We start from the raw sequence: 23,023 nt of genomic DNA, 5'->3' as shown, positions 1-23,023 counted from the left end.
ATGAGAGAGAGGTCTGCCTTCAGATGCCTTAGTTGGAGAACGTAAGTCTCAAGGGGAGAAACCCAGATGTAGGACAAGCCCTAGTCTTCAGGTGTAACCCTGGGTACAGCCAGAGGGCAGAGTATAAGAGTGCCAAGGTATTAAAATGCTCCTGAAGTGCTTAACTTCTTCTGGTTCTGCATACCTCTTCCCAGACCTCAGTTTCTTCAGGCTGATTTCTTGAGTCTAAAGACCTAGAGGTCAACAGACAAATAACCAGTAGATTGAAAATATTTGAGGGGATCAGATCAGATCTTGCTTGCTTCCTGGCACACACAATGTTTACTGAATACGTGGATGAACGTTATTGGGCTTCTCAGGCAGAAGAGAGAGACATTGGTTTCCACTTTGCATCAGATGGAGCACTGGGTGTAAGGACAGAGTTGGTCTGGGGAGCTGGAGTGGAATGAGGTTAGAAACTGGGGGTCCAGGTGTGAAGGAAGAAGGTTGGGTAGGGATGAGGAGGACCAAGCTGGGGAGCTTTGAAGAGATGATCCATTCCATGGAGAGCAGGAACTAAGACTGCAGCAGAATGAAAAAAAGCAAAAAAAACAAAAAACTTAGACAGCTGGTTCCCTCCAAGACACAAGCATCTCAACATTTCATCAAGTTTTTTCATCTATAAAATAGGATCACATTGCTTGCCCTCAACTGGCTGTGAGGATTATACAACAATCAATTAATCGTGGCCTTCATGGGCTTCTTTTTCATGATTATTTGCTTTCCTTTCTGATTTCCCAGAGCAGGGATTACCTTCACCACATATTCTGGCATATCCTGTTCTCCAAAATGTTTCTCTGATGTCATTTCCTCAGCAAAATTGCAAACTCCTTGAGAGCAGAGGTGGTGTCACCTCTTTTTCCCTCAGAGGAGGTGGCCCAGCTTTCACTTCCCTACCAGACATGTAGCTAGCGGCAGGTCTATGAGAGATGCAAAGGTAAGTAATACTTGGCCCCCTTTTTCAGGGGCCAGATGCCTCCTTGATATCGCCATCTGGACACACCCTCAAATATCATAGATTAAATATGGTAAACAGAGAACTTCTCTCCCCTGAACTGTGCCCCCATCCTGCTCTGTATCGTTTTAGTGAATGACAATCACCCAGGTCAAAAATCTGGATGTAGCCTTCACCCTCTTTCTCTTGATCATTTCCGAATCTTTGCACAAGTTGTTTCCTCTTCTTGAACAACTCCCCTTCCTACCTCCACTCCCTGCCTCCGCCCCCCAACTTACTCTTTCTTCAGGTCTCAGTATAGATGAGATTCTGGACATGTCCTCCAGGAGTCCATTCCTGACTCCCAAGACTAGAGTAGATGCTACTCCTAGCTATACCTGCACCATCCTGTGTGTCATGGAGGTTAATCACATAGCTTCTAGACTCAAACTAGGCTGCCTGGGATCAAGCCCCAGAGCTCTCCCCCTTTTCTGGCTGTGTGAACTTGGCTCTATGCCTCAGATTCCTCACCTGTAAGGTGGAGATAACAATACTGTACCTCTCTCATAAAGTTATGAAGATTAACTGCCTGACACACAGTTCTAAATGAGATAATTAGTCATTACTACTACCTAACTTATCAGCCTCACACTGTGAGACCCAAGAGAGCGGGAGCTTTTTTCACCAAAGTATTCCTTAACGGCTTTGAATAAAGAATGAATGAACCCTGCTCACTGGCTCTGGTCAGAGCCAGGTTAGGGAAAGAAAACTGTATATTTATGGCCATAAGGAGTTATGGGTACCTGCCAAATACTAGAGAGCAAGAGTCTGGAACTTGTGAGACAGAAAGGATTTCTGCCTCCTGGCTTCCTCCCGCGGGTTACAGGACTGCATTTAATCCAATGAGTGGGCAAGACTGCCATCTGGTGGTCGAATCTGGAATTTCTGCTTGGAGGTGGGTCTAAAACGACTTTTTTTTTTTTTTGCATACTTTGTGTATTTTCACTTTAGATTTCTAGTCCAAGAAGTTCTATATCATAAAGTATTAAGCCTTGTTTCTCGCTCCACCCCCTCCTAGATCTTGCCTCTTTCCTTGAGTTCCCTCAGGCTTGGTACTGTTGGGTTCCCTTGAGTTGTAGGTAAACCTTGGGAGGTCTCTTTCAGGAGCTTCAGACTTCCAGCTGCCCTAGACCCAGTCCCGAGGAGGGGACCCTGCTGGCTTTAAGGAAAAGGAATTTGGAGAGATGTGGACATTTAGATCCTTCCTCATCACAACACTAGCTAACCAGGGTTTGGGGCCCCGCCCACTGCCCTGGTCTCCCAGGCAACTGTCTTCCTGCCAAGGGTGCCCCTCTCCCGGTGTTACCCAGGCAACCTTCAGGCCCGCCTCCTTCAAGGTCCTGACTGGTTCATAGCAAATGTGGGTTGGGGCGTAAGGGAGGCACTGAGCTTTGAAGGGTGTGAGCTGCTGGGAGAGAAGCAGGGATGAGGTTTCAAGAGCTGCTGTAGGCAAGAGGTGCTTGTGTAGCCCTGGGTAGAGGGTCCCTTATGTTACATCCTCAGGAAAAGGAACTGCAGGTCCCAGGAGCTGGTCACCAGGGTCCGAGGCCAGAGACACCTGGACCACTTTCAGAGCTGCAGACCCCAGCACTGGGAGCCACTGTGAGGAGGAGGGGCTCCTGCTATCCTGCACTGCTACCATGCACCAAAACTGCCTTGTCCATCAGAGCTGGGCTTAGTGGGCAGTAACTCATGACCTCTAATCCCATCTCTTCTTGCTTCGTCCTCCTAAAGACCCTATTACTAGGGTCAGTGGACTCATTCCCTGGCACTGCAGGTCCTTCCAAGGAGGGGAAAGGCTGGGCCATTGAGAAGCAGCTGGGAAGGGGGGCTTCCCTAGGAGGGGCTTTCCCCTCCTGGCCCTCCCAGCAGGAGCCTCAGGGAACGTGGTGTGGGGAGGCTATTCTGGGCTGGGGAGAGTTTGTTTGTGGAATGGGCCCCTCCCAGGTCCCTGCCCACAAACCCTGAAGCCCTCAGAGAGAACCTCCCTGTGTAATTACCATCCTCTCCCACATCACTGTTCTAAACCCTATAATTACCCTGCCTGGATTGTCGGGCAGGCCTGTTAACCTCTTTAACCTCGAGGCCCTCTAGGAGAAGTTGGAAGTTGGGAAGAGGGAGCCAAAGACTTAGCGTTTTGGAGGGAGGGGGTGGAGGTGGGTGGGATACAAGTGGGGAACCCTGAGAATCACTAGGACTCACATCTTCCTCCAGTGCCCCTGCCCCCATCCGCTCCCCCTACGTTCTCAGGGCAGGCCCAGCCCTCTCAGTCCTTGGGTGTGCCCTCTTTCTACCTTCACTCTCGGTCTCCCCAGGCCTGCCCACCTCTTCCTGTCTTTCTTTCCTGTTGCTCCTTCTCCAGGCCCGTGGTGGGGTCCTGCTGGGGGCGGTGGCCAAGGCTGGCCCCTTGGCCCAACTATGCTGGCAGGAGGCACCACTATTCCAGCTGTTGGTCAAAGAAAAGGAGGGGTCTGAGCACAAAGTCTGCTTCTCTAGGGACTTCAAACCCCTGGTAGATGTGCTGATCCAGCCCCAAGGAACAGAAACCTGGGCTAAACACCCCGCCCCGCATTGCCTCTTTCTCCTTTCTCGCAGATTCATTTATTTTTTTTAAAGATTTATTATTATTTTTTTTGATGTGGACCATTTTTTCAAAGTCTTCATTGAATTCGTTACAATATTGCTTCTGTTCCATGTTTTGATTTTTGGCCGCGAGGCATGTGGGATCCCAGCTCCCCGACCGGGGATGGAGCCCGCACCCCCTGCACTGGAAGGCGAAGTCTGGACTGCCAGGGAAGTCCCTCTCCCGTATTCTTGTGTGCTACCTCTCAGGAGATACTCTAGTTGTGCTGACTCTCAGGTGGAGACCACTGCGCTCCCGACCAGGTCCTGGTCCAGACCCACACAGCAGCCGAGCTCCTGGCCCAGGTGGTGCATGGAAGGCCAGGGGCTGCAGCTGCCTCTCCTGCCCCGTCACCAGCTGGGCGTCTGGATTGACCCTGTTGTAACAGTGACACAGGCTGGGAGGAGGCTGGGACAGGAGTCAGGCAAGGGTAGGGGGAAGGAGTGGCCAGAGGTCAGGGGCTGGGGGCCCCAGGAGCAGTGAAAGAAATGGGTAAGAATGTGGGGGGAGAGCTGAGGATGCAGCCTGGCAGCGGGGCTGGGGTGGAGCCGGAGCTGGAACTCTGGGCCAAGGCCAAGTTGAGTAGGACCTAAAGGAGGCTGGGTTGTCCCTCCCAACCCTCTCCTTGGCCATCTCAAGTGGGGCGGCGTCCAGATATTTCTCAAAGCGAAATCATCGTAACTCCCATGAGTCTAAAAACAGGGTATGATCAAGACTTTATCATTCTTAAGGTAACAAAATTGATCCCCTTCATTCTCCTCTGATCCTCCCAACTGCCCTGTGAGGTGAGGGAGTAGTCTCCCTCCTGCCTAAGTGGCAGAAAGCTGAGGCTCAGGGAGGGCGAGAGTTTGGTCCGAGTCACCCACTCACGTGGGGGAGAACGTGTCTCTCACCAAGGCTTCTGACCTCAGGGCGCTGATGCTGACGGAGAACGTGGTGCACCCAGCCCCGGAGCTGGTGTGTCAAGACCCTGGTTCTCATCTGCAGGTGGTGGCTGAGTCGGTGGCTTCATCTCTCTGGGCCTTACTTTCCTCACAGTGAGGAGGTAAGCTGACTTTGGCAGTGATGATGTTCTCTTGGCTACTATGGTGCGCTGTGACTGGAGGCCCCTCTCTATGCCCACAGACTCCAACAATCAGAACATCTCCAACCTTGCCCTTGTTTTGATCTAACCCTGCCCTCTGGGAGCTGCTATCAAGCACCCATGCCTCCCTCATATCTAAAGCTGGGGCCTCTGGATTGAAATCTCAGGCCCCCAATTCAGACCCAACCTCTTGACCTTAAGTCCCAGCATCACCCTTCCTACCTTCCCCAGTGTAGAGATGCACCCTTTTCCTTTCTCTCTCCCATCCGTGTCTCCTCCTCTTCTTTCTCTCCACCCACTCCTTCATGTCTGTTTCCCCTCTCCTATCCCGCAACCTCTCCCTTGTCTTCCACTCTCCTCTATTTGCTCCTGTATCTCTGTGTCCCTCTCCAACCCTCCTCAACTCTTCCCTCTCTTTCCTCCTCTCCTTCCCCATGCCTCCTGGCTCCTCTACCATGCGCCCCTGCCCCCAAGGGCTTCTGCAGGTAGAAGTTCCCAGTTCACTGGGGCCTCTACTACCAGGGCACCTGCGTCTTATCTCTGAGCCGGCCCCTCCCAGTGGGGCTCAGGCAGGGGTCCTGCTGAGTGGAGGGAAGGTGTCTGCAGCAGGCGCTGGACTCTGTACGGATCTGAGCTTTGGGAGGCCTTGGGCGCTGGCTACAAGCTACTGTGTGTTGCACTGGGTCTGGCCGATGCCTACATGCTCTCAGATGGCACCACCCTTGCTTGGGACACCTGAGGCCCCCATGCCCTGCTGCTGGCCCTGGTTGGAGAGCTAGAGGGCAGCCTGGCTCTGCTGTGTGGGCAGGGGACAAGCCCACCCCACTCACCCACCACCAGCCAGTGCCAGGTGCTGAAGGGACAGAAGCCTGAGCTAATCAGGCGGCTTGGTGGCATTTCTGGACACTAGCACTTGGAGTTGGTGCTGAAAGCTCTGAAGGATGTGATGTGAAGGCCAAGTCTGAGGTCAGCCTCCTCCCCACTCAGAGGTACACAGGGCTCTATGCCTACTTCCCAGGCTAGAGGGGTAGGCCATTCTCTTTTAAAAAATTGTGTTAGGGACATAGAGAACAGACTGGCGGTTGCCAAGGGGGAGGGGGCCGGGGGAGGAATGGAGTGCGAGGTTGGGGTTAGCAGATGGAAACTTTTTTTTTTTTGGCCTCATCAAGGGATCTCGATGAGGGATCTTACTTCCCCGACCAGGGATCAAACCCGTGGCCCCTGCAGTGGAAGCACAGAGTCCTAACCACTGGACCGCCAGGGAATTCCCCAAGCTTTTATATATATAGAATGGATAAACAACAAGGTCCTACTGTATAGCACAGGGAACTACATTCAATACCTTATGATAAACCATAGTGGAAAAGAATATAAAAAAAGAATGTATATACGTGTATAACTGAATCACTTTGCCGTACAGCAGTAATTAACACAACTTTGTAAGTCAACTATACTTCAATAAAAAATTATGTTAAATAAAATTAAAAAATAATGTATACATAACACAAAATTTACCATTTTAACCATTTTTTAAGTGTTCAGCGGCTCTAAGTATATTCACGTGTTGTGCAACTGTCACTACCATTCATCACCAGAACTCTGCCATCTTCCTAAACAGAAACTGCATACCCAGTGGAACAACAACCCCCTATTCCTCCCAGCCCCCGGCAGCCACCACACTACTCTCTGTCTCTGTGAAGGTGACCAGGAATGGACTTTTCTTGCCCTCTCCCTTCCAGCTCCACACAGGTCTGTTCTCCGGGGTTTCCCTGGCCCCATCCTTTCTCTCCCATTGCGTGACCAAGCTGCTGCAGTACTCTGCACTGGCCACAGTTTGCTCCCTGCCCTTCCCCTGGTGTTCCTCTAGGAGGGTCCCATTCTCCTGACCTTCACCTCAGCTCCACCCCTGCCTACCTGGATGCCTCCACTCCCCACTCAGCAGGTACTTGGGATCCTGCCCTGACATTGCCCTGGAAAAGGCCACCTCATCCAATGGCCTTCTCTGGCATCTCACCTTTCTTTACTATTTGGTGCTTCTGGCCACTGTCCCCTCCTCCTGTCATGGAGTTCTCTTTTCTCTTGACCTCTGAGAGAGAGAGGAAAAAGCATGGGCTTTGGAACCCCCAGAGATATGGGTTCAAATCCTAACACTGCCCTTTACCTGCTTGGACTCTGGGCACATCACTCCCTGTCTCTGAGCCTCAGTTTCCTTATCTCTAAAACAGGACAAATCATACGGACCTCACCAGGTTGTCATGAGGATTAAATGAACTCATGGCTCTAAGTGCCCAGCACAGTGCCTGGCAGAGTGCAGGGGTCCAGCTCCGCAACTTCCTTTCCCTTTCAGCTCCTTTACTCCCCCATGTTCCTTAAACATAAGGGTTTCCCAAAACTCTGTCTCTGTTTTCTTCTCTTGCTCTGGCCTTCACCCATCTATGGATTTAGATATCACTTTATATATATATATATATATATATATATATATATATATATATTTATTATTTTTTTTTAAAATTTTATTTATTTTTGGCTGCGCCGGGCCTTTGCTGCATGTGGGCTTTCTCTAGTTGCTGTGAGCGGGGCCTACCCTTCGTTGCGGTGCGCGGGCTTCTCATTGCGGTGGCTTCTCTTGCTGTGGAGCACAGGCTCTAGGCACGCGGGCTTCAGTAGTTGTGGTGCACGGGCTTCAGTAGTTGTGGCTCACGAGCTCTAGAGCACAGGCTCAGTAGTTGTGGCCCACAGGCTTAGTTGCTCCGCGGCATGTGGGATCTTCCCGGGCCAGGGATTGAACCTGTGCTCCCTGCATTGGCAGGTGGATTCTTAACCACTGCGCCACCAGGGAAGTCCTAGATATCACTTTTTATCTCCAGTCTGACTACTCCCTCCCGAGTTTCACATCCCCAATTCTAGGTGGGACATCTCCACCCAGCTGCCTCTCATGTGCCTCCTGCCTTGGGTGACAACCACCTCTCCCCTGGGCGCCCAGGTTTGGAAACTCTGAGTCATCTCAGACTCTTCCCACTTCCTCTCCTGCTCCCACAGGTAAGCAGTCACCCCATTCTTTGATCTTCCCTCTCTGAAGGGCTTTTCCAAGGCTTTTCCCCTCCTTTCCCTGGTTCTGGCCTTCATCAGCTCTCCCTTGGACCATGTTGTACCAGCTACCCTCCAGACACTCATCTCTCCTTTCACGGTAGGGCCAATCCCAAGAGAGTTCACCCACCCTCTCCCCTCTGCCTCTAGAACACACCCCACACAGCCACTAGGTTCTCAACAGTCCTGTCACCCAGACTGTCTTCTTCTTTTGCTTCATCTATTGTTTTATGAAGTATTCCAAAATAAATTACAGACAGGACATCTCACCCTTAAATATTTTTGTATGCAACTTTAAAAAATAATTTTCCTATATAGTCATACTATCGTCACAGCTAACAAAATTACTTTCTCATGTCTAATCCTCCGTTAATATTCACATTTGCCTAGCTGTTCCCATAATGTCTTTCACAGTTTGTTCAGGCAAAGATTCAGTCAAAAACCAAGCATTATACTTGGTGGTGAGGTAGCTAAAGTTTCTACGTCTTGACTTCAGCCCACCTTCCCCCACTCCCATCTGTCACCACATCCTTCCCCAGCCCTGTGAGCTAGCCAACCCCAACGTGTCATGGACCTTTTTTTTTTTTTTTTAATATTTATTTATTTAGTTGGCTGCGCCGGGTCTTAGTTGCGGCAGGCATGTGGGATCTAGTTCCCTGACCAGGGATCGAACCCGGGTCCCCTGCATTGGGAGCTCAGAGTCTTAACCACTGGACCACCGAAGTCCCCATGGACTTTGAAAACTACTCCTTTTTTACACTTGGCCCTTTCCTTGTTCCTGGAACGGAGCGACTACCCTTTTATTGTCTAAGGTCACCTGGGAGCGCACCACCCACCTCTGTGAAATCTGTTCTTTTTCTTTCTTCTCTGGGGCAGAGGCACCACCTGTCCCTCCCTCTGCGCTCACCCAGCTGCCACCAGGGGTTTCTGCCTCTGTTCACAGTGTGGGCTCGGTTCTGCCTGCTGGCAGAGGACGGGGCCACCAATTGCCTCACCTCGCTGGCCCTGCGGCCAGCACGTGCCTGGCAGAAACAGATGAAACTCCTTTCTTCAGCTTCTTTGCTCCTCCTCCACGGCCTGCCTGCCGTGATAATTGGGAAGCAAAATCCAGAAGGGGCTTGGTGTGTCTTGCTGGAAGATTGTGATCCTGGAAACTGGTCCTCAGCCCAGCCCAGATCTCCTTCCTTTTGCTCTTATAGTTTCCTTCCTTGTGCACACATACTGAAGGCTCAGGAAACGGTTCTTCAGGCAGGACCAGAAGAACCTAAGGGGTTGGGTCCAGGCCAGGGGGGCAGGGGTGTTGTGGTTGGTTCTGTCCTTTGCTTGTTCACACAGCTCCTTCTGCGGACCACCACGCAGAAGAGGTGCGTGGCAGCTTGAGACCAACCCCCTCACCTTCCAGTCCTCTCCTGGCCTTGCCCTGTGGGCTGTCCGCTAGAATGGGATGGAGAAATCCAGGGGATATATGCCATGCCCGCCTTAGTGTCCTCCCCACGCCTCTACCGTTAACAGGCTGATCCAGGAGGGGTGGGAGCTGACCTCAGCAATCCTCTCCCAGAGGGAGGGACCTGACTCTGACGTGCCATGATTGGGTGGAATGGTGCTGCGAAGGGCTTCCTCCACGTCTCGGCTCACTACTCAGGAGCCCTAGACAATGGAGAAGGGACTAAGAGAGAGAGGGACAGGAACACCCACTCTAGAACGCTGGGGGATTCCCAGGATGTGAGGCTGGGGACTTTCTGAAAGTTTATTCTGCCCCCACCCGATTCCAGAGAGCCAGCAGCGCCCTCTGCTGACTCAGGGAAGGGGTGGAATGGAGCTGGAGCGAGAGGAAGGGAGTGGGCTCTGGGTGGAGAATGCAGGCCTCTTGAAGACCATCTTGTCACCTCGACTCAGCTCTGCCGCCCGGCCGGGCGCTCAGAGAGTAACTTCGGGCCGCTCATCCCTCCTTTGGCTCTCACACGTCTCCTCCGTTTCCCTGAGCCAGAGAGAACCAGGCGGCGCCGGATCCCGCTCTCCTACCCCGAGGTGGCCCCCTTCTGGCGGCGCCAGGAGGGCGCCAGGCACCCCGAGGTCCTGCCCTGGGCGTCCTCTCTTTGCGGGGGTGGGCGCTGTCTTACGGGCAGGGGCCACGTGGCCTCGACCGGGCTGGGGGCTCGGCCTTCCCCACGCGGGCCGGGTGACTCAGGCCGCGGCTGTTCCCGCGTCACATGAGGGAGGCTGGGGCCACTCGGCGGGGGAGGGGGCTGTGGCTGGAGTCGGGGCGGGGCCGCGCGCCGGGCGGGGCCAGAGCCGGGGGGCGCAGCTAGAGAGCCCCTGAGCCGCGGCAGGAGAGCAGCGCACAGCGTCGGGGAGCCCAGGTGAGGACGCGGGGCTCGCGCCGGCTTCCGCGTGGGGTGGGGAGGGGCTCGCCCCGGGCCTCCGAAGATCCGCCGCGCTCCTCGCCGCTCCCGAGGCCCTTGCAACTTTGCAAAGTTCCGGAGGCCCGGGCGGAGTGGGGGTTGGGGGGCGCCGGCCGCACTTCTGTTTGGCGGTGGTCAGAGCCCAGGGGAAAGGGCCTGGGGGTCGGGCTGGGGCTGAGGACTGTTTCTCGTGACTAGTTGGGTGGGGAGGGGGTGTTTAACGCCTGGGGGCTGGAGGGTCGAGGGTGGGCGTCCGGCCCTGGCCCCCGCCGGCGCCCTGGGTTGGGTCCCGGGCCGCGGAGGCGGCGGGGCGGGGTCCGGGCTGGGCGGCGGGCGCCCCCACCCCTCTCCTGCGGGGAGAAGAGGGGGCTGGGAGACGTGGATCTGACCGCGGGTTTCCGGGTGGGAGGGGCCTGGAATGGGGGCCCCGCAGGGAAGGTCTCGAGGCCCGGCAGGGAGCTCGGAAGCCGAGATCCCCCTTCGACAGGTTCTGATCCCCCTGCCGTCCCCTCTGCCCCAGGCCAGGCAGCCATGGCGGTGGAAGGAGGAATGAAATGTGTCAAGTTCTTGCTCTACGTTCTTCTGTTGGCCTTTTGCGTGAGTGGGGAGCGGGGACGGTGAGGGCGCGCTGGCAGGGTGCGGGGAGACCTGGCTCCGGAGTGGTGAGGGCTGAGGGGCCAGGAATGAAGGCAGCTGGGGACCAGATGTGGAAGGAAAGCCCGGGAACGAGCGAGGCCAGCGCGGCCGTCCTCTTCTCCAGCTTTCAGGAACCTCTGAGGCTGGTTTGGACCGACAATGGCGGGCCACCCTCCCCGTAACCCCTCCGGGCCCTTCCTGTCTGGTGACCCAGTCTCTTGTGATATGGGGCAGTGGGGCAACCAGCCAACCGCCTGATGCTATCGCCACCCTCCTCTCTCCCCCTCCACTCCCTCATTTCTTGCCATTCCCTCATCACCCCTCCCGGCTGCTTGGGGTGGGTAAGGGCTCTGCCCACCTCCATTGCTCCCGTCCTGGGCTCCTGGCTGGAGACGCTACCGTTTGTCCAGGAAGGGGCAGGCTACTTTTACCCCCTTTTCCTCCTCCCTGGCCTAGTTGGCTTGAGGAACCCTAGTCACAGCTGATGAGGATGTGGTGGGCATTGGAGGATAGTGAGAGGACAGTTCTGGGAGCCCTAGAGGCCCATAGGAAGAGGCTCAGAGGAAGCACTGCTCTTTGTTAGTGTTAAGCACTGCCCTGGGGTCAAGGCTTTCTGAGAACGTCTCTGTTTGCTTTTGGTGAGGAGCTTCTTGAAAGAAGGCGTGGTGGTTCCTCCTGGTTGCCTTCTCCCAGAGAGCCTTGAACAATTTCCCAGCCCTCACTGTGGGGCAAGGATGCGTCCTCCTTCTCCCCCATAGTCAGAAGTTTCCTGGGGCTGTGAGAATCGGCCTCTATGGCGCAGGGTTCCGCCTGTGTCCTGGGTGCACCACCGTGAAGGGCTGATGGGTTGTGGGTCTTCTGAATCCTGACCTGCCCTCCTCCCAGGCCTTTGCAGTGGGGCTGATCGCTGTGGGCATAGGGGCCCAGCTTGTCCTGAATCAGACCATCACCCCGGGGACCACCCCTGGCTCCCTGTTGCCCGTGGTCATCATCGCAGTGGGTGCCTTCCTCTTCCTGGTGGCCTTTGTGGGCTGCTGCGGAGCCTGCAAGGAGAACTACTGTCTCATGATCACGGTGAGTGGGTACGGGCCAGCCTGGGTGCCTGGGACTGCGGAAGGGCATTTCTCTGGAGGGGGCTTGTCGGGGTGGGTGGGTGAGGGAAACCTTGGTGAACGTTCCCGAGACCGGCAGGCCCCTCTCACCCAGACTCCAAACGTGACTCCCGTCCTTTGCACCTGCAGTTTGCCATCTTCCTGTCCCTTATCATGCTGGTGGAGGTGGCTGCAGCCATTGCTGGCTATGTGTTTAGAGACAAGGTAAGCAGGGAGTAAAGGGAGGGCCTTGCCTCAGAGGCCTGGAGACTCTGGGACCCAGGTGCCCTGAATTCTGGCCTCAACAGTGCTCCTCCCTACTCCCAGGTGATATCAGAATTTAATAAGGATTTCCGGCAGCAGATGCAGAATTATCCCCAAAACAACCATACAGCATCGATCCTGGACAGTATGCAGGAAGACGTGAGTGGGGTTGCTGGGAGCAGGGGTAATGGGGGAAGGAGATTCTCATCTCTATGTTGAAGATGGAGGTTCACCTAACAGCCTTTTTCCCCCATATCTTTCCGCAGTTTAAGTGCTGCGGGGCGGCTAACTACACAGACTGGGAGAAGATCCTGATGGTGGCCAAGCGAGTCCCTGACTCCTGCTGTGTCAATGTCACTCAGGGCTGTGGGATTAATTTCAACGTGAAGGATATCCATACTGAGGTAGGGAGGGGGCTGAGATAGTAGGGGACTTGGGGAAGCTGGGAAATGTTTCAGGAGGAAAGAGGGACCCGGGGTGGAGGTGGAGAGGGTTGGGGCTCTGGGAAGTTGGGCGTCAGGGGTGGGGAGGGAATTTGGGTATACTAGGGGTGGGGTTAAAGGTACAGAGGGTGGGGGAGAGACAGATGGTCCAAGGAAGGTGGGTGGGAAGTTTCTGATGGTGTCTTGTGTGCCTGCCACCCTTCAGGGCTGTGTGGAGAAGATCGGGGGCTGGCTGAGGGACAAACTGCTGGTGGTGGCTGCAGCAGCCCTGGGCATTGCCTTTGTGGAGGTGAGAGACGCCCTTGAGCATCTGGGATCTAGGGGCAGTGGGAGGGTGCTGAGCAGGAGGTGCTGGCCTGGGGAGGGGAGGCCTGGTGGTGTTTGGGGTCTCTTGGGTGGGCCCCGGGTACCTTACTTCCCTGACTCCTCTTCACCCCCATCTCTGTCTTTGCTTCTAGGTCCTGGGTATCGTCTTTGCCTGCTGCCTTGTGAAGAGCATCCGAAGTGGCTATGAGGTGATGTAGGGGGTCTAGTCTCTTCAGCCCCCTCATCCAGGGGAGTGGGTAGTATACTCCAGGTTTTTCAATTAAACGGATTATTTTTTCAGACCGAAAAGAGAGAGAGTCTCAGTTTGTCTTAAAGAGTGATACTTTATCCCTTCCCCCTCCTCATCCATGTTCCTGTCCTCTGGGACCCCGTTCTGTTTGCACCTCTGGAAAGGCAGGCCTACTTTGGGGGGTGTGGAGGAAAGGAGGATTGTGCTGAAGGCGTTCGTTGGGCTGGCAGTGGAAGTGGGGATCCTGAGGCGGCTGAGGCCCACTGCCCTCCCTGTCTCCTAGTCTTGTGCTGCCAGGCTCAGTGCTGAAGTGTTCGTGAAGCCATTTCCCACGTCAAAGGGATTCTCTACCAAGGTCCTACCTGGGAGAGACCAGCCCACATCCGCTGTCGACATCTTCTCCCTGGCCTTCTGCCCACCTCTGAGGGCCCAGCAACTCCTTGCCACCCTGACCCTCAAGGGGGCCTGGCTCCTTTCAGGATGGTGACAAGTTGCTTTTATACCTGTGTGGCCAGTGTCTATCCTTCTTGACTTACGTTAGATAACAGAAGAATTTAAGAGGGTATTGGCTTTTTTCCCATGGAAACCACCCAGCTTGGCCTTGACCCCTCTTCATCACCTCCCCATGCCCCCCTTCCCACTCCAAACACTGAATTTCAACCTTACTCCAGGAAGAAAGGAAACATCCAACAGTGCCCTCTAGTGGCCACCCCTCCAGGTGCAGCTTCAAAGATGCCTTACAGATGCAAGACAATCCCCTTGCGCCCCCGAGTGGGTGCTGGTGGTTTTGCAGGTACTAAATGGGCCAGAGACCCTAGAGGATGTCAGCCTAGGTTAGTTAGGAGTTACATAGGGTCTTCCACTGGGCACCTTCATTTTTGCCCACCTACAGTGTTTTTTGTTTTGTTTTGAACAACACACATTTTAATTAATTAATTAATTTTTGGCTGTGTTGGGTCTTCGTTGCTGTGCGTGGGCTTTCTCTATTTGCGGCGAGCGGGTGCTATTCTTCATTGCGGTGTGCGGGTTTCTCATCGTCATGGCTTCTAGTGTTGCAGAGCACAGGCTCTAGGTGCCCGGGCTTCAGTAGTTGTGGCACGCGGGCTCAGTACTTGTGGCGCACGGGCTTAGTAACTCCGCAGCCTGTGCGATCTTCCCGGACCAGGGCTCGAACCCTGCACTGTCCCCTGCACTGGCAGGCAGATTCTTAACCACTGCGCCACCAGGGAAGCCCCAATACACATTTATTGAGTGCCTGTTTTGTACCAAGCACCAGGCAGTGCCAGGGTGGGGGACAGAAATAAATCAAAGTCCTTGCCTTGAACGACAACCTCTTGCTGGAGAGCTGAGTTCAGTAGACCGCCTGAGCAGGCTTGGGAAGGACCCAGGTGAGCACAGCATCCACCAGGCTGGCTGGCAGGTAGGAGGCTGGCAGCCAGAGCAGCTTGGCGTCCCAGCCTGGGCTGTAGCGGGTTCTGGGGTGACGGGCAGTCAGGGCATGCTCCAGGCACTTGCTCACCTTGGTCAGGTCCGGGTCACAGATCAGGTTCATGATGCGCTGCTGCACTCTCAGATCTGCGGCCCAGCGGACGGTTGTCATCAGTGTCCCTGTCCTGTTCCAGCCTACCTCAGGCCCTATCTCCTGGGGCCTGGGGCTTGCTGCCCAGTAGAGGTGAGAGGGGTCCTCAGTCCCCTCCCCAGTTTGGGGAGTGGGCAGGTTGCACATGGCCTGGGTGTTCTATGGCATCCCGTTCACCCTCACCCCTTCCCTGACTGCTCTACCCACCTCCTCCCAGCAGGCTGGTGCAGGCCTGGCCTTTGTGGCACTCTCATTTCCCTTCATATGCCCCTGCGTGGGCCCATCACTCACATTTGGTGAGGAAGGTCTCCCCATAGAGGGCCTGTGTGGCTGAAGGCAGCCGTGCCCAGCAGGCCTGCAGGCTGTCCTCCAGACTTTCCAGGTTTGTCACGGGGGTTCGGAAGAAGCCAGGCTCCACGATAGAGACTCGTACCCCGAAAGGAGCCACGTCCCGCCTGGAGTGGGGGCAGAGGGAGGTTTCTGGGTTCTTGTCTTTATAGGGAGAGGACTTTAGGGACATGGGTAGGGAGGCTAAGATAGGAAAGCATCACAGGGTCAGTGGTCATGACAGGAAGGGATATATCCCCGCTGCCCTGGGATGAGGGGCAAGTGGGGCAGAGGGAAGGAGGTATTTTTGAGGTTTGTTTTCCTTTGTATTCTCTTCTAGCATCTAGAGCAGGGACTTGCAAACTTCTTAAAGGGCCAGACAGTAAATATTTTCCACGTTGCAGATCTAAAATTAATGATATTATGTAGCTACTTATATAACCATTTACACTGTCGCCATTTAAAAATGTAAAAGCCATTATTAGCTTGTAGGCCAGTGGCGGGATCTGGCCTGAGAACCACAATCTGCCAACTCCTGAACTGGAAGAACCACAGTCCCCAGATCCCAAAACACAGGGTTGAGCCCCAACTGCTGGATATGGAGGGTATAGACTGGTGTTTGCTGGGGGAAGGCGGGAGTACTCAGCACAGACTGCAGAAGTTCAAGTATAAAGTACGTGTTCTGTGATGCTGGTTGGAAAATTAAAAGACTGAGGCATAGGGACAAAAGTAGATATTGATGTCGTTTGCTGAGTGATGGTGACAGAGGAAGACTTCCTTCAGGAGGTGGGCCCAGCTTGGGGGAATCGAACTCTGCTCCTGTGTCATCCTTAAGTCTCCCTTGTGCTCTCGTGGGACTTTGAACATTATTGTCTAAAGATGAGGGGCAGGAGAATGTAATGACCAGGGTCTGTAGGCAAGCAGACCTGGGCATACGTGGCAGTGCTCCCACTAACTATCATGTGGTCTTGGGTAACTTATGTTACCTAAGGGTGTTAACACCTACCCTTACAGGATTTTTGGGAGAATTGAATGAGAAAGTGTTCAGTAGAGGTACTAGCTCATGGTAAGTAATAGTTGTTATTAGTAATAATAACATTAATAAGAATGAGAGCGGGCTTTTGGGGGCATTTTCTACGTGCCAGGCTCTGTTGGGGCCTCACATGTACCTCATTTTACTCACCCATGAGGCGGGCCTTCTCATCCTGATTTAACAGAGGAGGAACAAACTGGGGAAAAGAGAAGTAACTGACTAAGGTCACCAAGCTCACATGAGAGAAGGCTGGGATTTGAACCCACAAACTCGAGCCCTAAACTGTCTCTAAGTTTCCACCACGCCCTGCTTTCATCAGCTCTGCAGGGCAGACGCTAACCTGCTTGTTGAGTGGGCTCCCCCCGGACTGGGAGCAGGGCCCTGCGCCCCTCACCTCAGGCTGTCAGAGAACGCCTCCAGGCCAAACTTGGAGACACAGTAGCCTCCTCCATTGGCTGCCAGGCGGCCCAGCACACTGGTGATGTTGATCACCCGGCCCTGGGCCTGCCGCAGCAGGGGCAGCAGGGCGAGGGTGACCCCGATGGGACCCAGTGTGTTCACATTCAGCACCCGCTGGAAATCCTCCTGTGTCTGCCAAGGTGTGGGCCCGATGATGCCAGCCGTGCCGGCATTATTCACCAGACCAAAAAGCCCTGTGGGGAGGTGAGACAGGCACAGGGTAGGTGAGGCATTCCAATGGGCCCTCTCCTTTCCGGGAGGATCTGAGCCCTGCTCCTCCCCCGCAGTCCCTCTAGCTTCCCACAGCCCCTGCGAGTGCACACCTTACGCCCCGTTCCCGGTGGCCCCTTACCATACTCACCTGCTTCCCCGACGTGTGTTTCCACCCACTTGGCTGCCTGCCGGACGCTCTGGGGATCTGTGACATCCAGCAGGGTGGTGTGGAGTCGGGAGGAGGCCACCCGCTCGAGGTCCTCTGCCCCTGAGGGGGTCAGGCAGCTGGCCAGGACTCGGAAGCCTCTCTGGTCCAGCCTCAGTGCCAGAAGCCGCCCAAAGCCCGAGTCACAGCCGGTGACAAAGACGAAAGCATCGCTGGCGGGCAGGCTCTGCCGGTCCCTGAGCAACCACAGTGCTGCCCAGAGCGAGACTCCAAGAAGCAGAGGCAGCCACATGGCCGGACCCCAAGTGACCTGCAGGTGGCAGCCGAAGCTGGGCAGGGAGACTTGTCTAGTTTACCCTGGCCCACCAGCCCTCACCCCTCATATCTTCCCCCTAACTGGAAGTCTCTGGTTTGAGCAGTCTGAGACTCGCAAACTACAGTTCATCTAAGTAAAGCGAAGATCTGGGCAGACCCTGTATCTGTGGGTAACTTAACTAAAACCAGATGAGCTGGGTCCTGTGTGCAGACCCGCCACGCAGGAGCAGAGGGATCTTGTTATCACCTCTTACCTCCTGCTAAACCAGCTGGGCCTTATTTTTGGAGACACATACGGAGCCCCTGCATTTTAGTCCTGCTGGCTCCAAGCTTACTGTGTGAGGCCGAGCACCTCACTGTGTCTCGGAACCTGTTTTCTCATCTACCAAGTGGGACTAACACCCAGCACACCCACCTGGGAACCGCGGGGGATCAAAGGGGATAAAGTGTGAGGAGGCGCATGAAAAGCTTTAGGCTTTGAGTTATCAATACATGAACATCTTGCCAGTCTTCTCATAGCCCCCGAGCTCCCAGTACCCTGCTTACCTTCTCAGGGGAAAGCTAGCAGGCACTACAACACCTGAAGTTTCTTCTTTTGCTTTGCTTGAGAAACTTTGCTCCAGGGCTTCCCAGGCTCCCACTAGCTACCACTGAGGCCAAAGTCCGAGGCAGGTGGACTGGGTGCCAGAAGTATTAAGTGCATGTGGGGCGGGGTGGGGGAGGAGGAGCCAGGGAGGCTGAGGCCTGTGGGTTGAGGCCAGGGCTTGCTACAGGCCAGAAGCGCCCAGTGCCCTGCTTGGCTCTCTTTTCCAGTGGGGCTCCCTGACCACCTCTGTCACAGATTCTTTTCTTTTTCTTTTTTTTTCTAAATTTTTGAATTCCACAAGGCTTAGTCGTTTTTTGTTTTTTTTTTGCGGTACGCAGGCCTCTCACTGTTGTGGCCTCTCCCGTTGTGGAGCACAGGCTCCAGACGCGCAGGCTCAGCGGCCATGGCCAGGGGCCCAGCCGCTCCGCGGCATGTGGGATCTTCCCGGACCAAGGCACGAACCCGTGTCCTGCAGGTGGACTCTCAACCACCGCGCCACCAGGGAAGCCCCGTTTTTTTTTTTGTTGTTTTTTGTTCTTTCTTTTAATTTATTTTTTTGGCTGCGTCGGGTCTTCATTGCTGTGTGCAGGCTTTCTCTAGTTGCGGCGAGCGGGGGCTACTCTTTGTTGCGGTGTGCGGGCTTCTCATTGCAGTGGTTTCTCTTGTTGCAGAGCACGGGCTCTCGGTGCCCGGGCTTCAGTAGTTGCAGCTCGCGGGCTCTAGAGCGCAGGCTCAGTAGTTGTCGCCCACGGGCTTAGTAGCTCCGCGGCATGTGGGATCTTCCTGGACCAGGGCTCGAACCCGTGTCCCCTGCATTGGCAGGCGGATTCTTAACCGCTGCGCCACAAGGGAAGTCCTGTCACAGATTCTTAAGAGGAGGGATCTATCAAGGATGGCAGCTGCCCCTCTCTGTTGGTGACCTTGGACCTGTCACTCCTCCCCCTTCCCTGCCCTGAAGTGCTCCCATGCCCAAGAATTAATCTCCCAACTGGTCCAGACTCATGACACTGCTTAGCACCAGGCTGGGAGAGGCCGTGAGCACGTGGAGAGGCAGAGAGCCAGAGCTGGACCAGGCCTGCTCCCTGTCTTGTTTCTCCTCTTCGGGAAATGGAAGTCCTGGGTTAGGAAGCTTGGGACAGGGCCCCCTGCCCTTCTCTGGGGAGGGGTGGGAAACTCCCACCCTCTGCTTACCCAACAGTACCTGCATCAGGTACCAGGCCCAAGGAGGAGAAGAGAGTTGAGCTTGTAAGAGGAAGCTAGTTCCAGCCTCTACCCAAAAGGTACCATTGCTCAGAGGAAGAGTCTTCGAACCTTCCATTCCTACCCCCCACACTGAGCTAGTAGCTCCTTGAGACACACACAGAGAAATGGAGGCTTGTGTTTTATTCATGGCCTGTCACCCTGCTTCCTGCCCACCTGGGGGAGGTAGGAGGAGTGGGGGAGGGGAGGGCAGTGGGGCTAGGAGGGGGCCGACTGCAGCTGCCCTTTGTAGACGTACTCCAGCGCGGTGGCAATGGTGCGCATGTCCAGCTCGATGCTCCGAGCCCAGTTCTCCACATCCCCGATTTCCTGGAATGTGGTGGTGGGGTGCGGAGTCCGGGAGTCAGGGTGGGTGGGGTGTGGCTCTAGGGGATGGATGGGGGTACTTTCATTCCATCCCCTACAAAGGGCTTCGCGTGGACCCACCAGCTGCTTTTACTTCTCTAGCTTCTGTGACACTGGGGCCATAGATTTCTGGGGTTTCTGGGACGATCCCCACTTCCTCCTCAACCCCAGGCCTGAGGTGACCGCACTGGAGGCAGCCAGTGGGGGCGCAGGATGTGGCTGGAGACGTAGGGAGCGTGGCCTACCTTGAGCGCCTGGTTGAAGTTCTCCACCATCCCGATCCACTGGCCTGTCTGCTTGGCAAACTGGGCAGCCTGGACCTGTAGGGTCTTCACCTCGTGGTCCAGCTTTCTCTGGTTCATGTAGGCCTGGGCCACGCTAGAGGTTGCAGGAGGAAGGAGGTCAACTCGCCCAGCTGGTGGGGAGTGGTCTCCAGAACTGATACCTCACTGCCAGAGTGGGAGGCCGGTCAGGAGTCAGGCTGGAGAAAACCGTGTGATTTTGGCCATTCCTGGATGTGAGGCAAATGACTACGATGTACATGCAAATGAGCCCGGTCCCTTCCTTCCATTCCCAGGATTCCCAGGAGAGCCTAGCCGGGAGCTGACCAGAAACATACCATTTCCTACCCCCAGAGGAGTTCTTGAAGCTGGGTGAGAAAAGGGAGGGTTAACCTGGTGGGGCTGAGGGGTATCACTGAGGAAGAGGCTGGGAGGGAAAAGGGGGCGTGGGGAAACTTGGGAAATCCAGCGGCAGGGACACATCTGGCAATGATTGGAAGGCCAGAGATCCGTGTGAGAAGTTGGGAAGGGAAATTGGGCTCCTCCCTGAATCTGGGGTGGGATGGGAGAGCAACCCCCTCCCCAGGAACTCAGGGTCAAGGGAAGATATCCCAAGGGCTGCTTCTTGGCTCTCTCTCCCAGTCCTCCTCTCGCCCACACAGATGAACGAACACACATACACACTCTCTCTCTCTTCCTTCTGCTCTAGGCAACTGGTTTTCTATTCTCCTCGATCATGGTTGCCTGCAGTTACATTACTGCCCCAAGGCTGGTATCCCCGCCCCCCGCTCACCCCCCCCACCCCGCAATAACTGTTCCCCCTTGCTGGCTGATGAATCTTTCATTCCCCACCCCAAAGCTCTGGGTCAGATGAGAGACTCCACATCCGCTGCCCCCACCCACTGGAATCTGTGGGGACTGGAGGGGACAAGGGGATGGGGCGGGGGGGTGTCTAGAGAGTGGGAAGGACACCTGACAGGGGCTGAGATAGACTGAGCCTTTGTTTTCCTTTCTGGGGAATGAGAGGAGCCGTGGGCAGCAACACAAAACCCTTTCTAATCTGGCTTTGGCTTAGCTGCTCTCTAAGCTGAAAGTGGGGTGGCCCCTAGCAAAGGAAGAGAAGCAGGAGAAGCCTGGGCCAACCACAGAGCAGAGCCCAGGAGGCGCCAATGTGGGAGGGAGGGAAGGCACAGACCCTGTCCCTTCTCTCTGGGGGACAGCTGGGTCACAGTACGGGGTGTTGGAGGAGCTGAAACAGTCATAGCAGGGTGCTCCCAATGCTTCAAGATTCCCCTGGGAGTTCCTGAAATCCTTATTTTCCCTGTTGACCTCTTGCTTTCTCTCATTCACACTGCGTGGAGGGAGAGGCCTGGAGGGAAGGGAGATCAGAGGCCCCAACCACAGCCTTCTCTCCCTCTAATCTTCCCGAGATGAGTAATGAAGGTGACAGTTCCTGCCTGGCTCACTTGGGTGACTCAGTCTCTGACTTCACAGCCAAGCTATTCGACTTGCCCTGGGGTGGAAGGCATCATACTGCCTCCTTTCTCCCAACAGATGGCCTGACTATCAGATCATCATCTCTCCACTTTTCTGGGTCACTCAGGGTCAAGAGACAATGTTCTTTGCTCCTTCCCAAGTCACTGGTCATTACTGGCATCCTCACTTAGGACCAAAGCAAGGGGTGGTCTCTGGAGACCCAGAAGGAAGGGAAGTGACAGCCTGGCTCTAAGGTGGCTCCTGGCATAGGTTCTGCCCTCACCCTCACCAGCTGTGCCATCTCTTTCCTGCCAGCTGCTCTCCAGGTCTGCCAGAGGGTGGGAGGTGGAGAAGGAGGGGCTGGGAAGCTGTGGTGAAGGACGGTGCTCTCCCTCCTGCTGGAAGTGACAGCTGCACTTGGACGGGTGAAGAGAGGTGGCCAGACGGCATCACGTTGTGAGCACCAGGGAAGTTATTGTTGGGAAGGGGAAATCTGGCTGCTTTTCCAACCACCGCAGCTGTTCCTCTCTGCCCTTGTTAGGGGTCAGAGCTGGCTCAAGCCTCTCTCCATAAAAGTTAAGCTGGGTGGGAGGAGGATAGGGGAATGAGCAGAACATCTCATCTCCTCAAGAGCAGTCTGAGGGCTAGACCTTGCCAGTGCCTAAACTTGGGGGGGGGGCGGGGTTGGTGTTGATGGGAAGAGGTTCATACCCCACATTGAGGTGATCCACCAAAGCTTCTGTCAGGCAGGTCGCTGCAGTGATAGCCTCTCGCCTCCTCTTCTCTGGGTGGAGGGGGAAAAGGGATTAGAATGGAGACTTGGTTTTTTGAGGGGTGGTGCTTAAGGTTCCCCCACCCATTCATTACTATTCTGCTAGTTGTGGGAACATTTCAACTAATCTCAGAGTGCCAGGGCTGAAAGGACCTTGCAAAACATAAAGCAAGCCCTTTCATTTTAGCGGTGAGGAAACTGGTACCCTGAGAAGGGAAGCAATTCGCCCGGGGACGCTAACGAGTCTGTGTCAGCGCCCCGGACTCCAGCCTCTCAGGCACGCTTTTCCCCATGTCTTGGCTTTAGGATTGGTAACTCCGGGATTCCCAGCCCGGATTCAGGAAACAAGGGCCCCACCCCCATTTCGGTGGTTTCAGGCCTCCAAGAATCCCAGCTCTGCTGGGTCCCCAACACCCGCTTCCTTTCAGGAGCGTTCCTTCCCACTTCCAGGATGAGCGGCTCCCTGGACCAATCGGCACAGCGTTCCGTGACAGAGGGCAGGGCTAGGATGCCGCGGAGACAGCGTGGGGGGCGTTGCCGTGGGGGACTGGAGCGCTGCTACAGACCAGGGCCCGTTGGCAAGAGAACGGAGCTCCCCAAAAAGCTCCTCTAATTCCCTCTCCCACATGCCCGTGCCCACTGGCCTGCGCCTTTCCTTGGATTTGGGCCGTTACTCAAGGTCCAGGCTCTGGGCTGAGGCTAGGCCGCGGCGGGAGAGAAAACGGCGGACTGGATATTTGGCTCACCTTGCAGCTCCTTGCGTTCATTCTGCTTGGCCTGGTGTTCTTTCAGCAGGCGGGACAGCATGGTCGCGGCGGGCTGGGGGCAGGGCGCGCCCGGCCCCCTCCGGCTCCCGGAACTGGAACGAGCTGCTCGGCTCCCGCTGGGCCGGGGGTCACGTGACTGCAGTGTCACGTGAGGCCCGGAAACCGCCCTCCTTTTGAGACTTGGGGTGGTAGGTAATGAGGATCTTGGCTGGGAAGGGAGGG

General features: G+C 55.3%; 3 protein-coding genes across 5 annotated transcripts; 1 reads left to right on the top strand and 2 right to left on the bottom strand.

The window, feature by feature from the left end:
• The first annotated feature begins 10,078 nt into the window (after positions 1-10,078).
• Positions 10,079-13,281, top strand: CD63 (CD63 molecule). The gene is made up of 8 exons (XM_004274196.4): positions 10,079-10,190; positions 10,753-10,829; positions 11,754-11,942; positions 12,110-12,184; positions 12,287-12,382; positions 12,490-12,627; positions 12,872-12,955; positions 13,125-13,281. Exons 2-8 carry the CDS (start codon positions 10,764-10,766, stop codon positions 13,188-13,190), a joined length of 714 nt encoding a protein of 237 aa, XP_004274244.1. The 5' UTR covers positions 10,079-10,190; positions 10,753-10,763; the 3' UTR covers positions 13,191-13,281.
• Positions 13,162-19,121, bottom strand: RDH5 (retinol dehydrogenase 5). Of its 3 annotated transcripts, none has more exons than XM_004274198.3 (5): positions 17,861-19,121; positions 16,982-17,328; positions 16,556-16,814; positions 15,093-15,256; positions 13,162-14,797 (listed from the first exon to the last, which is right to left on the bottom strand). In XM_004274198.3, exons 2-5 carry the CDS (start codon positions 17,289-17,291, stop codon positions 14,574-14,576), a joined length of 957 nt encoding a protein of 318 aa, XP_004274246.1. In that variant the 5' UTR covers positions 17,292-17,328; positions 17,861-19,121; the 3' UTR covers positions 13,162-14,573. The 3 variants fall into 3 exon arrangements, with proteins under 3 accessions (XP_004274246.1, XP_004274247.1, XP_049551015.1); XM_004274199.3 differs by having other exon boundaries at positions 16,982-17,309; XM_049695058.1 differs by having other exon boundaries at positions 16,982-19,121.
• A 147-nt stretch (positions 19,122-19,268) lies between these two features.
• On the bottom strand, positions 19,269-22,945 carry BLOC1S1 (biogenesis of lysosomal organelles complex 1 subunit 1). Its single transcript, XM_004274200.4, has 4 exons — positions 22,781-22,945; positions 21,974-22,046; positions 19,751-19,883; positions 19,269-19,469 (listed from the first exon to the last, which is right to left on the bottom strand). The coding sequence occupies exons 1-4, from the start codon at positions 22,839-22,841 to the stop codon at positions 19,359-19,361; spliced, it is 378 nt and encodes a 125-aa protein (XP_004274248.1). The 5' UTR covers positions 22,842-22,945; the 3' UTR covers positions 19,269-19,358.
• Positions 22,946-23,023: the final 78 nt, after the last annotated feature.

Source organism: Orcinus orca, chromosome 11, assembly GCF_937001465.1.
Source record: "Orcinus orca chromosome 11, mOrcOrc1.1, whole genome shotgun sequence".
NCBI classification, from domain to species: Eukaryota; Metazoa; Chordata; class Mammalia; order Artiodactyla; family Delphinidae; genus Orcinus; species Orcinus orca.
The sequence above is the reverse complement of the archived record's forward strand: the minus strand, read 5'-3'. Positions and strand labels throughout refer to the sequence as shown.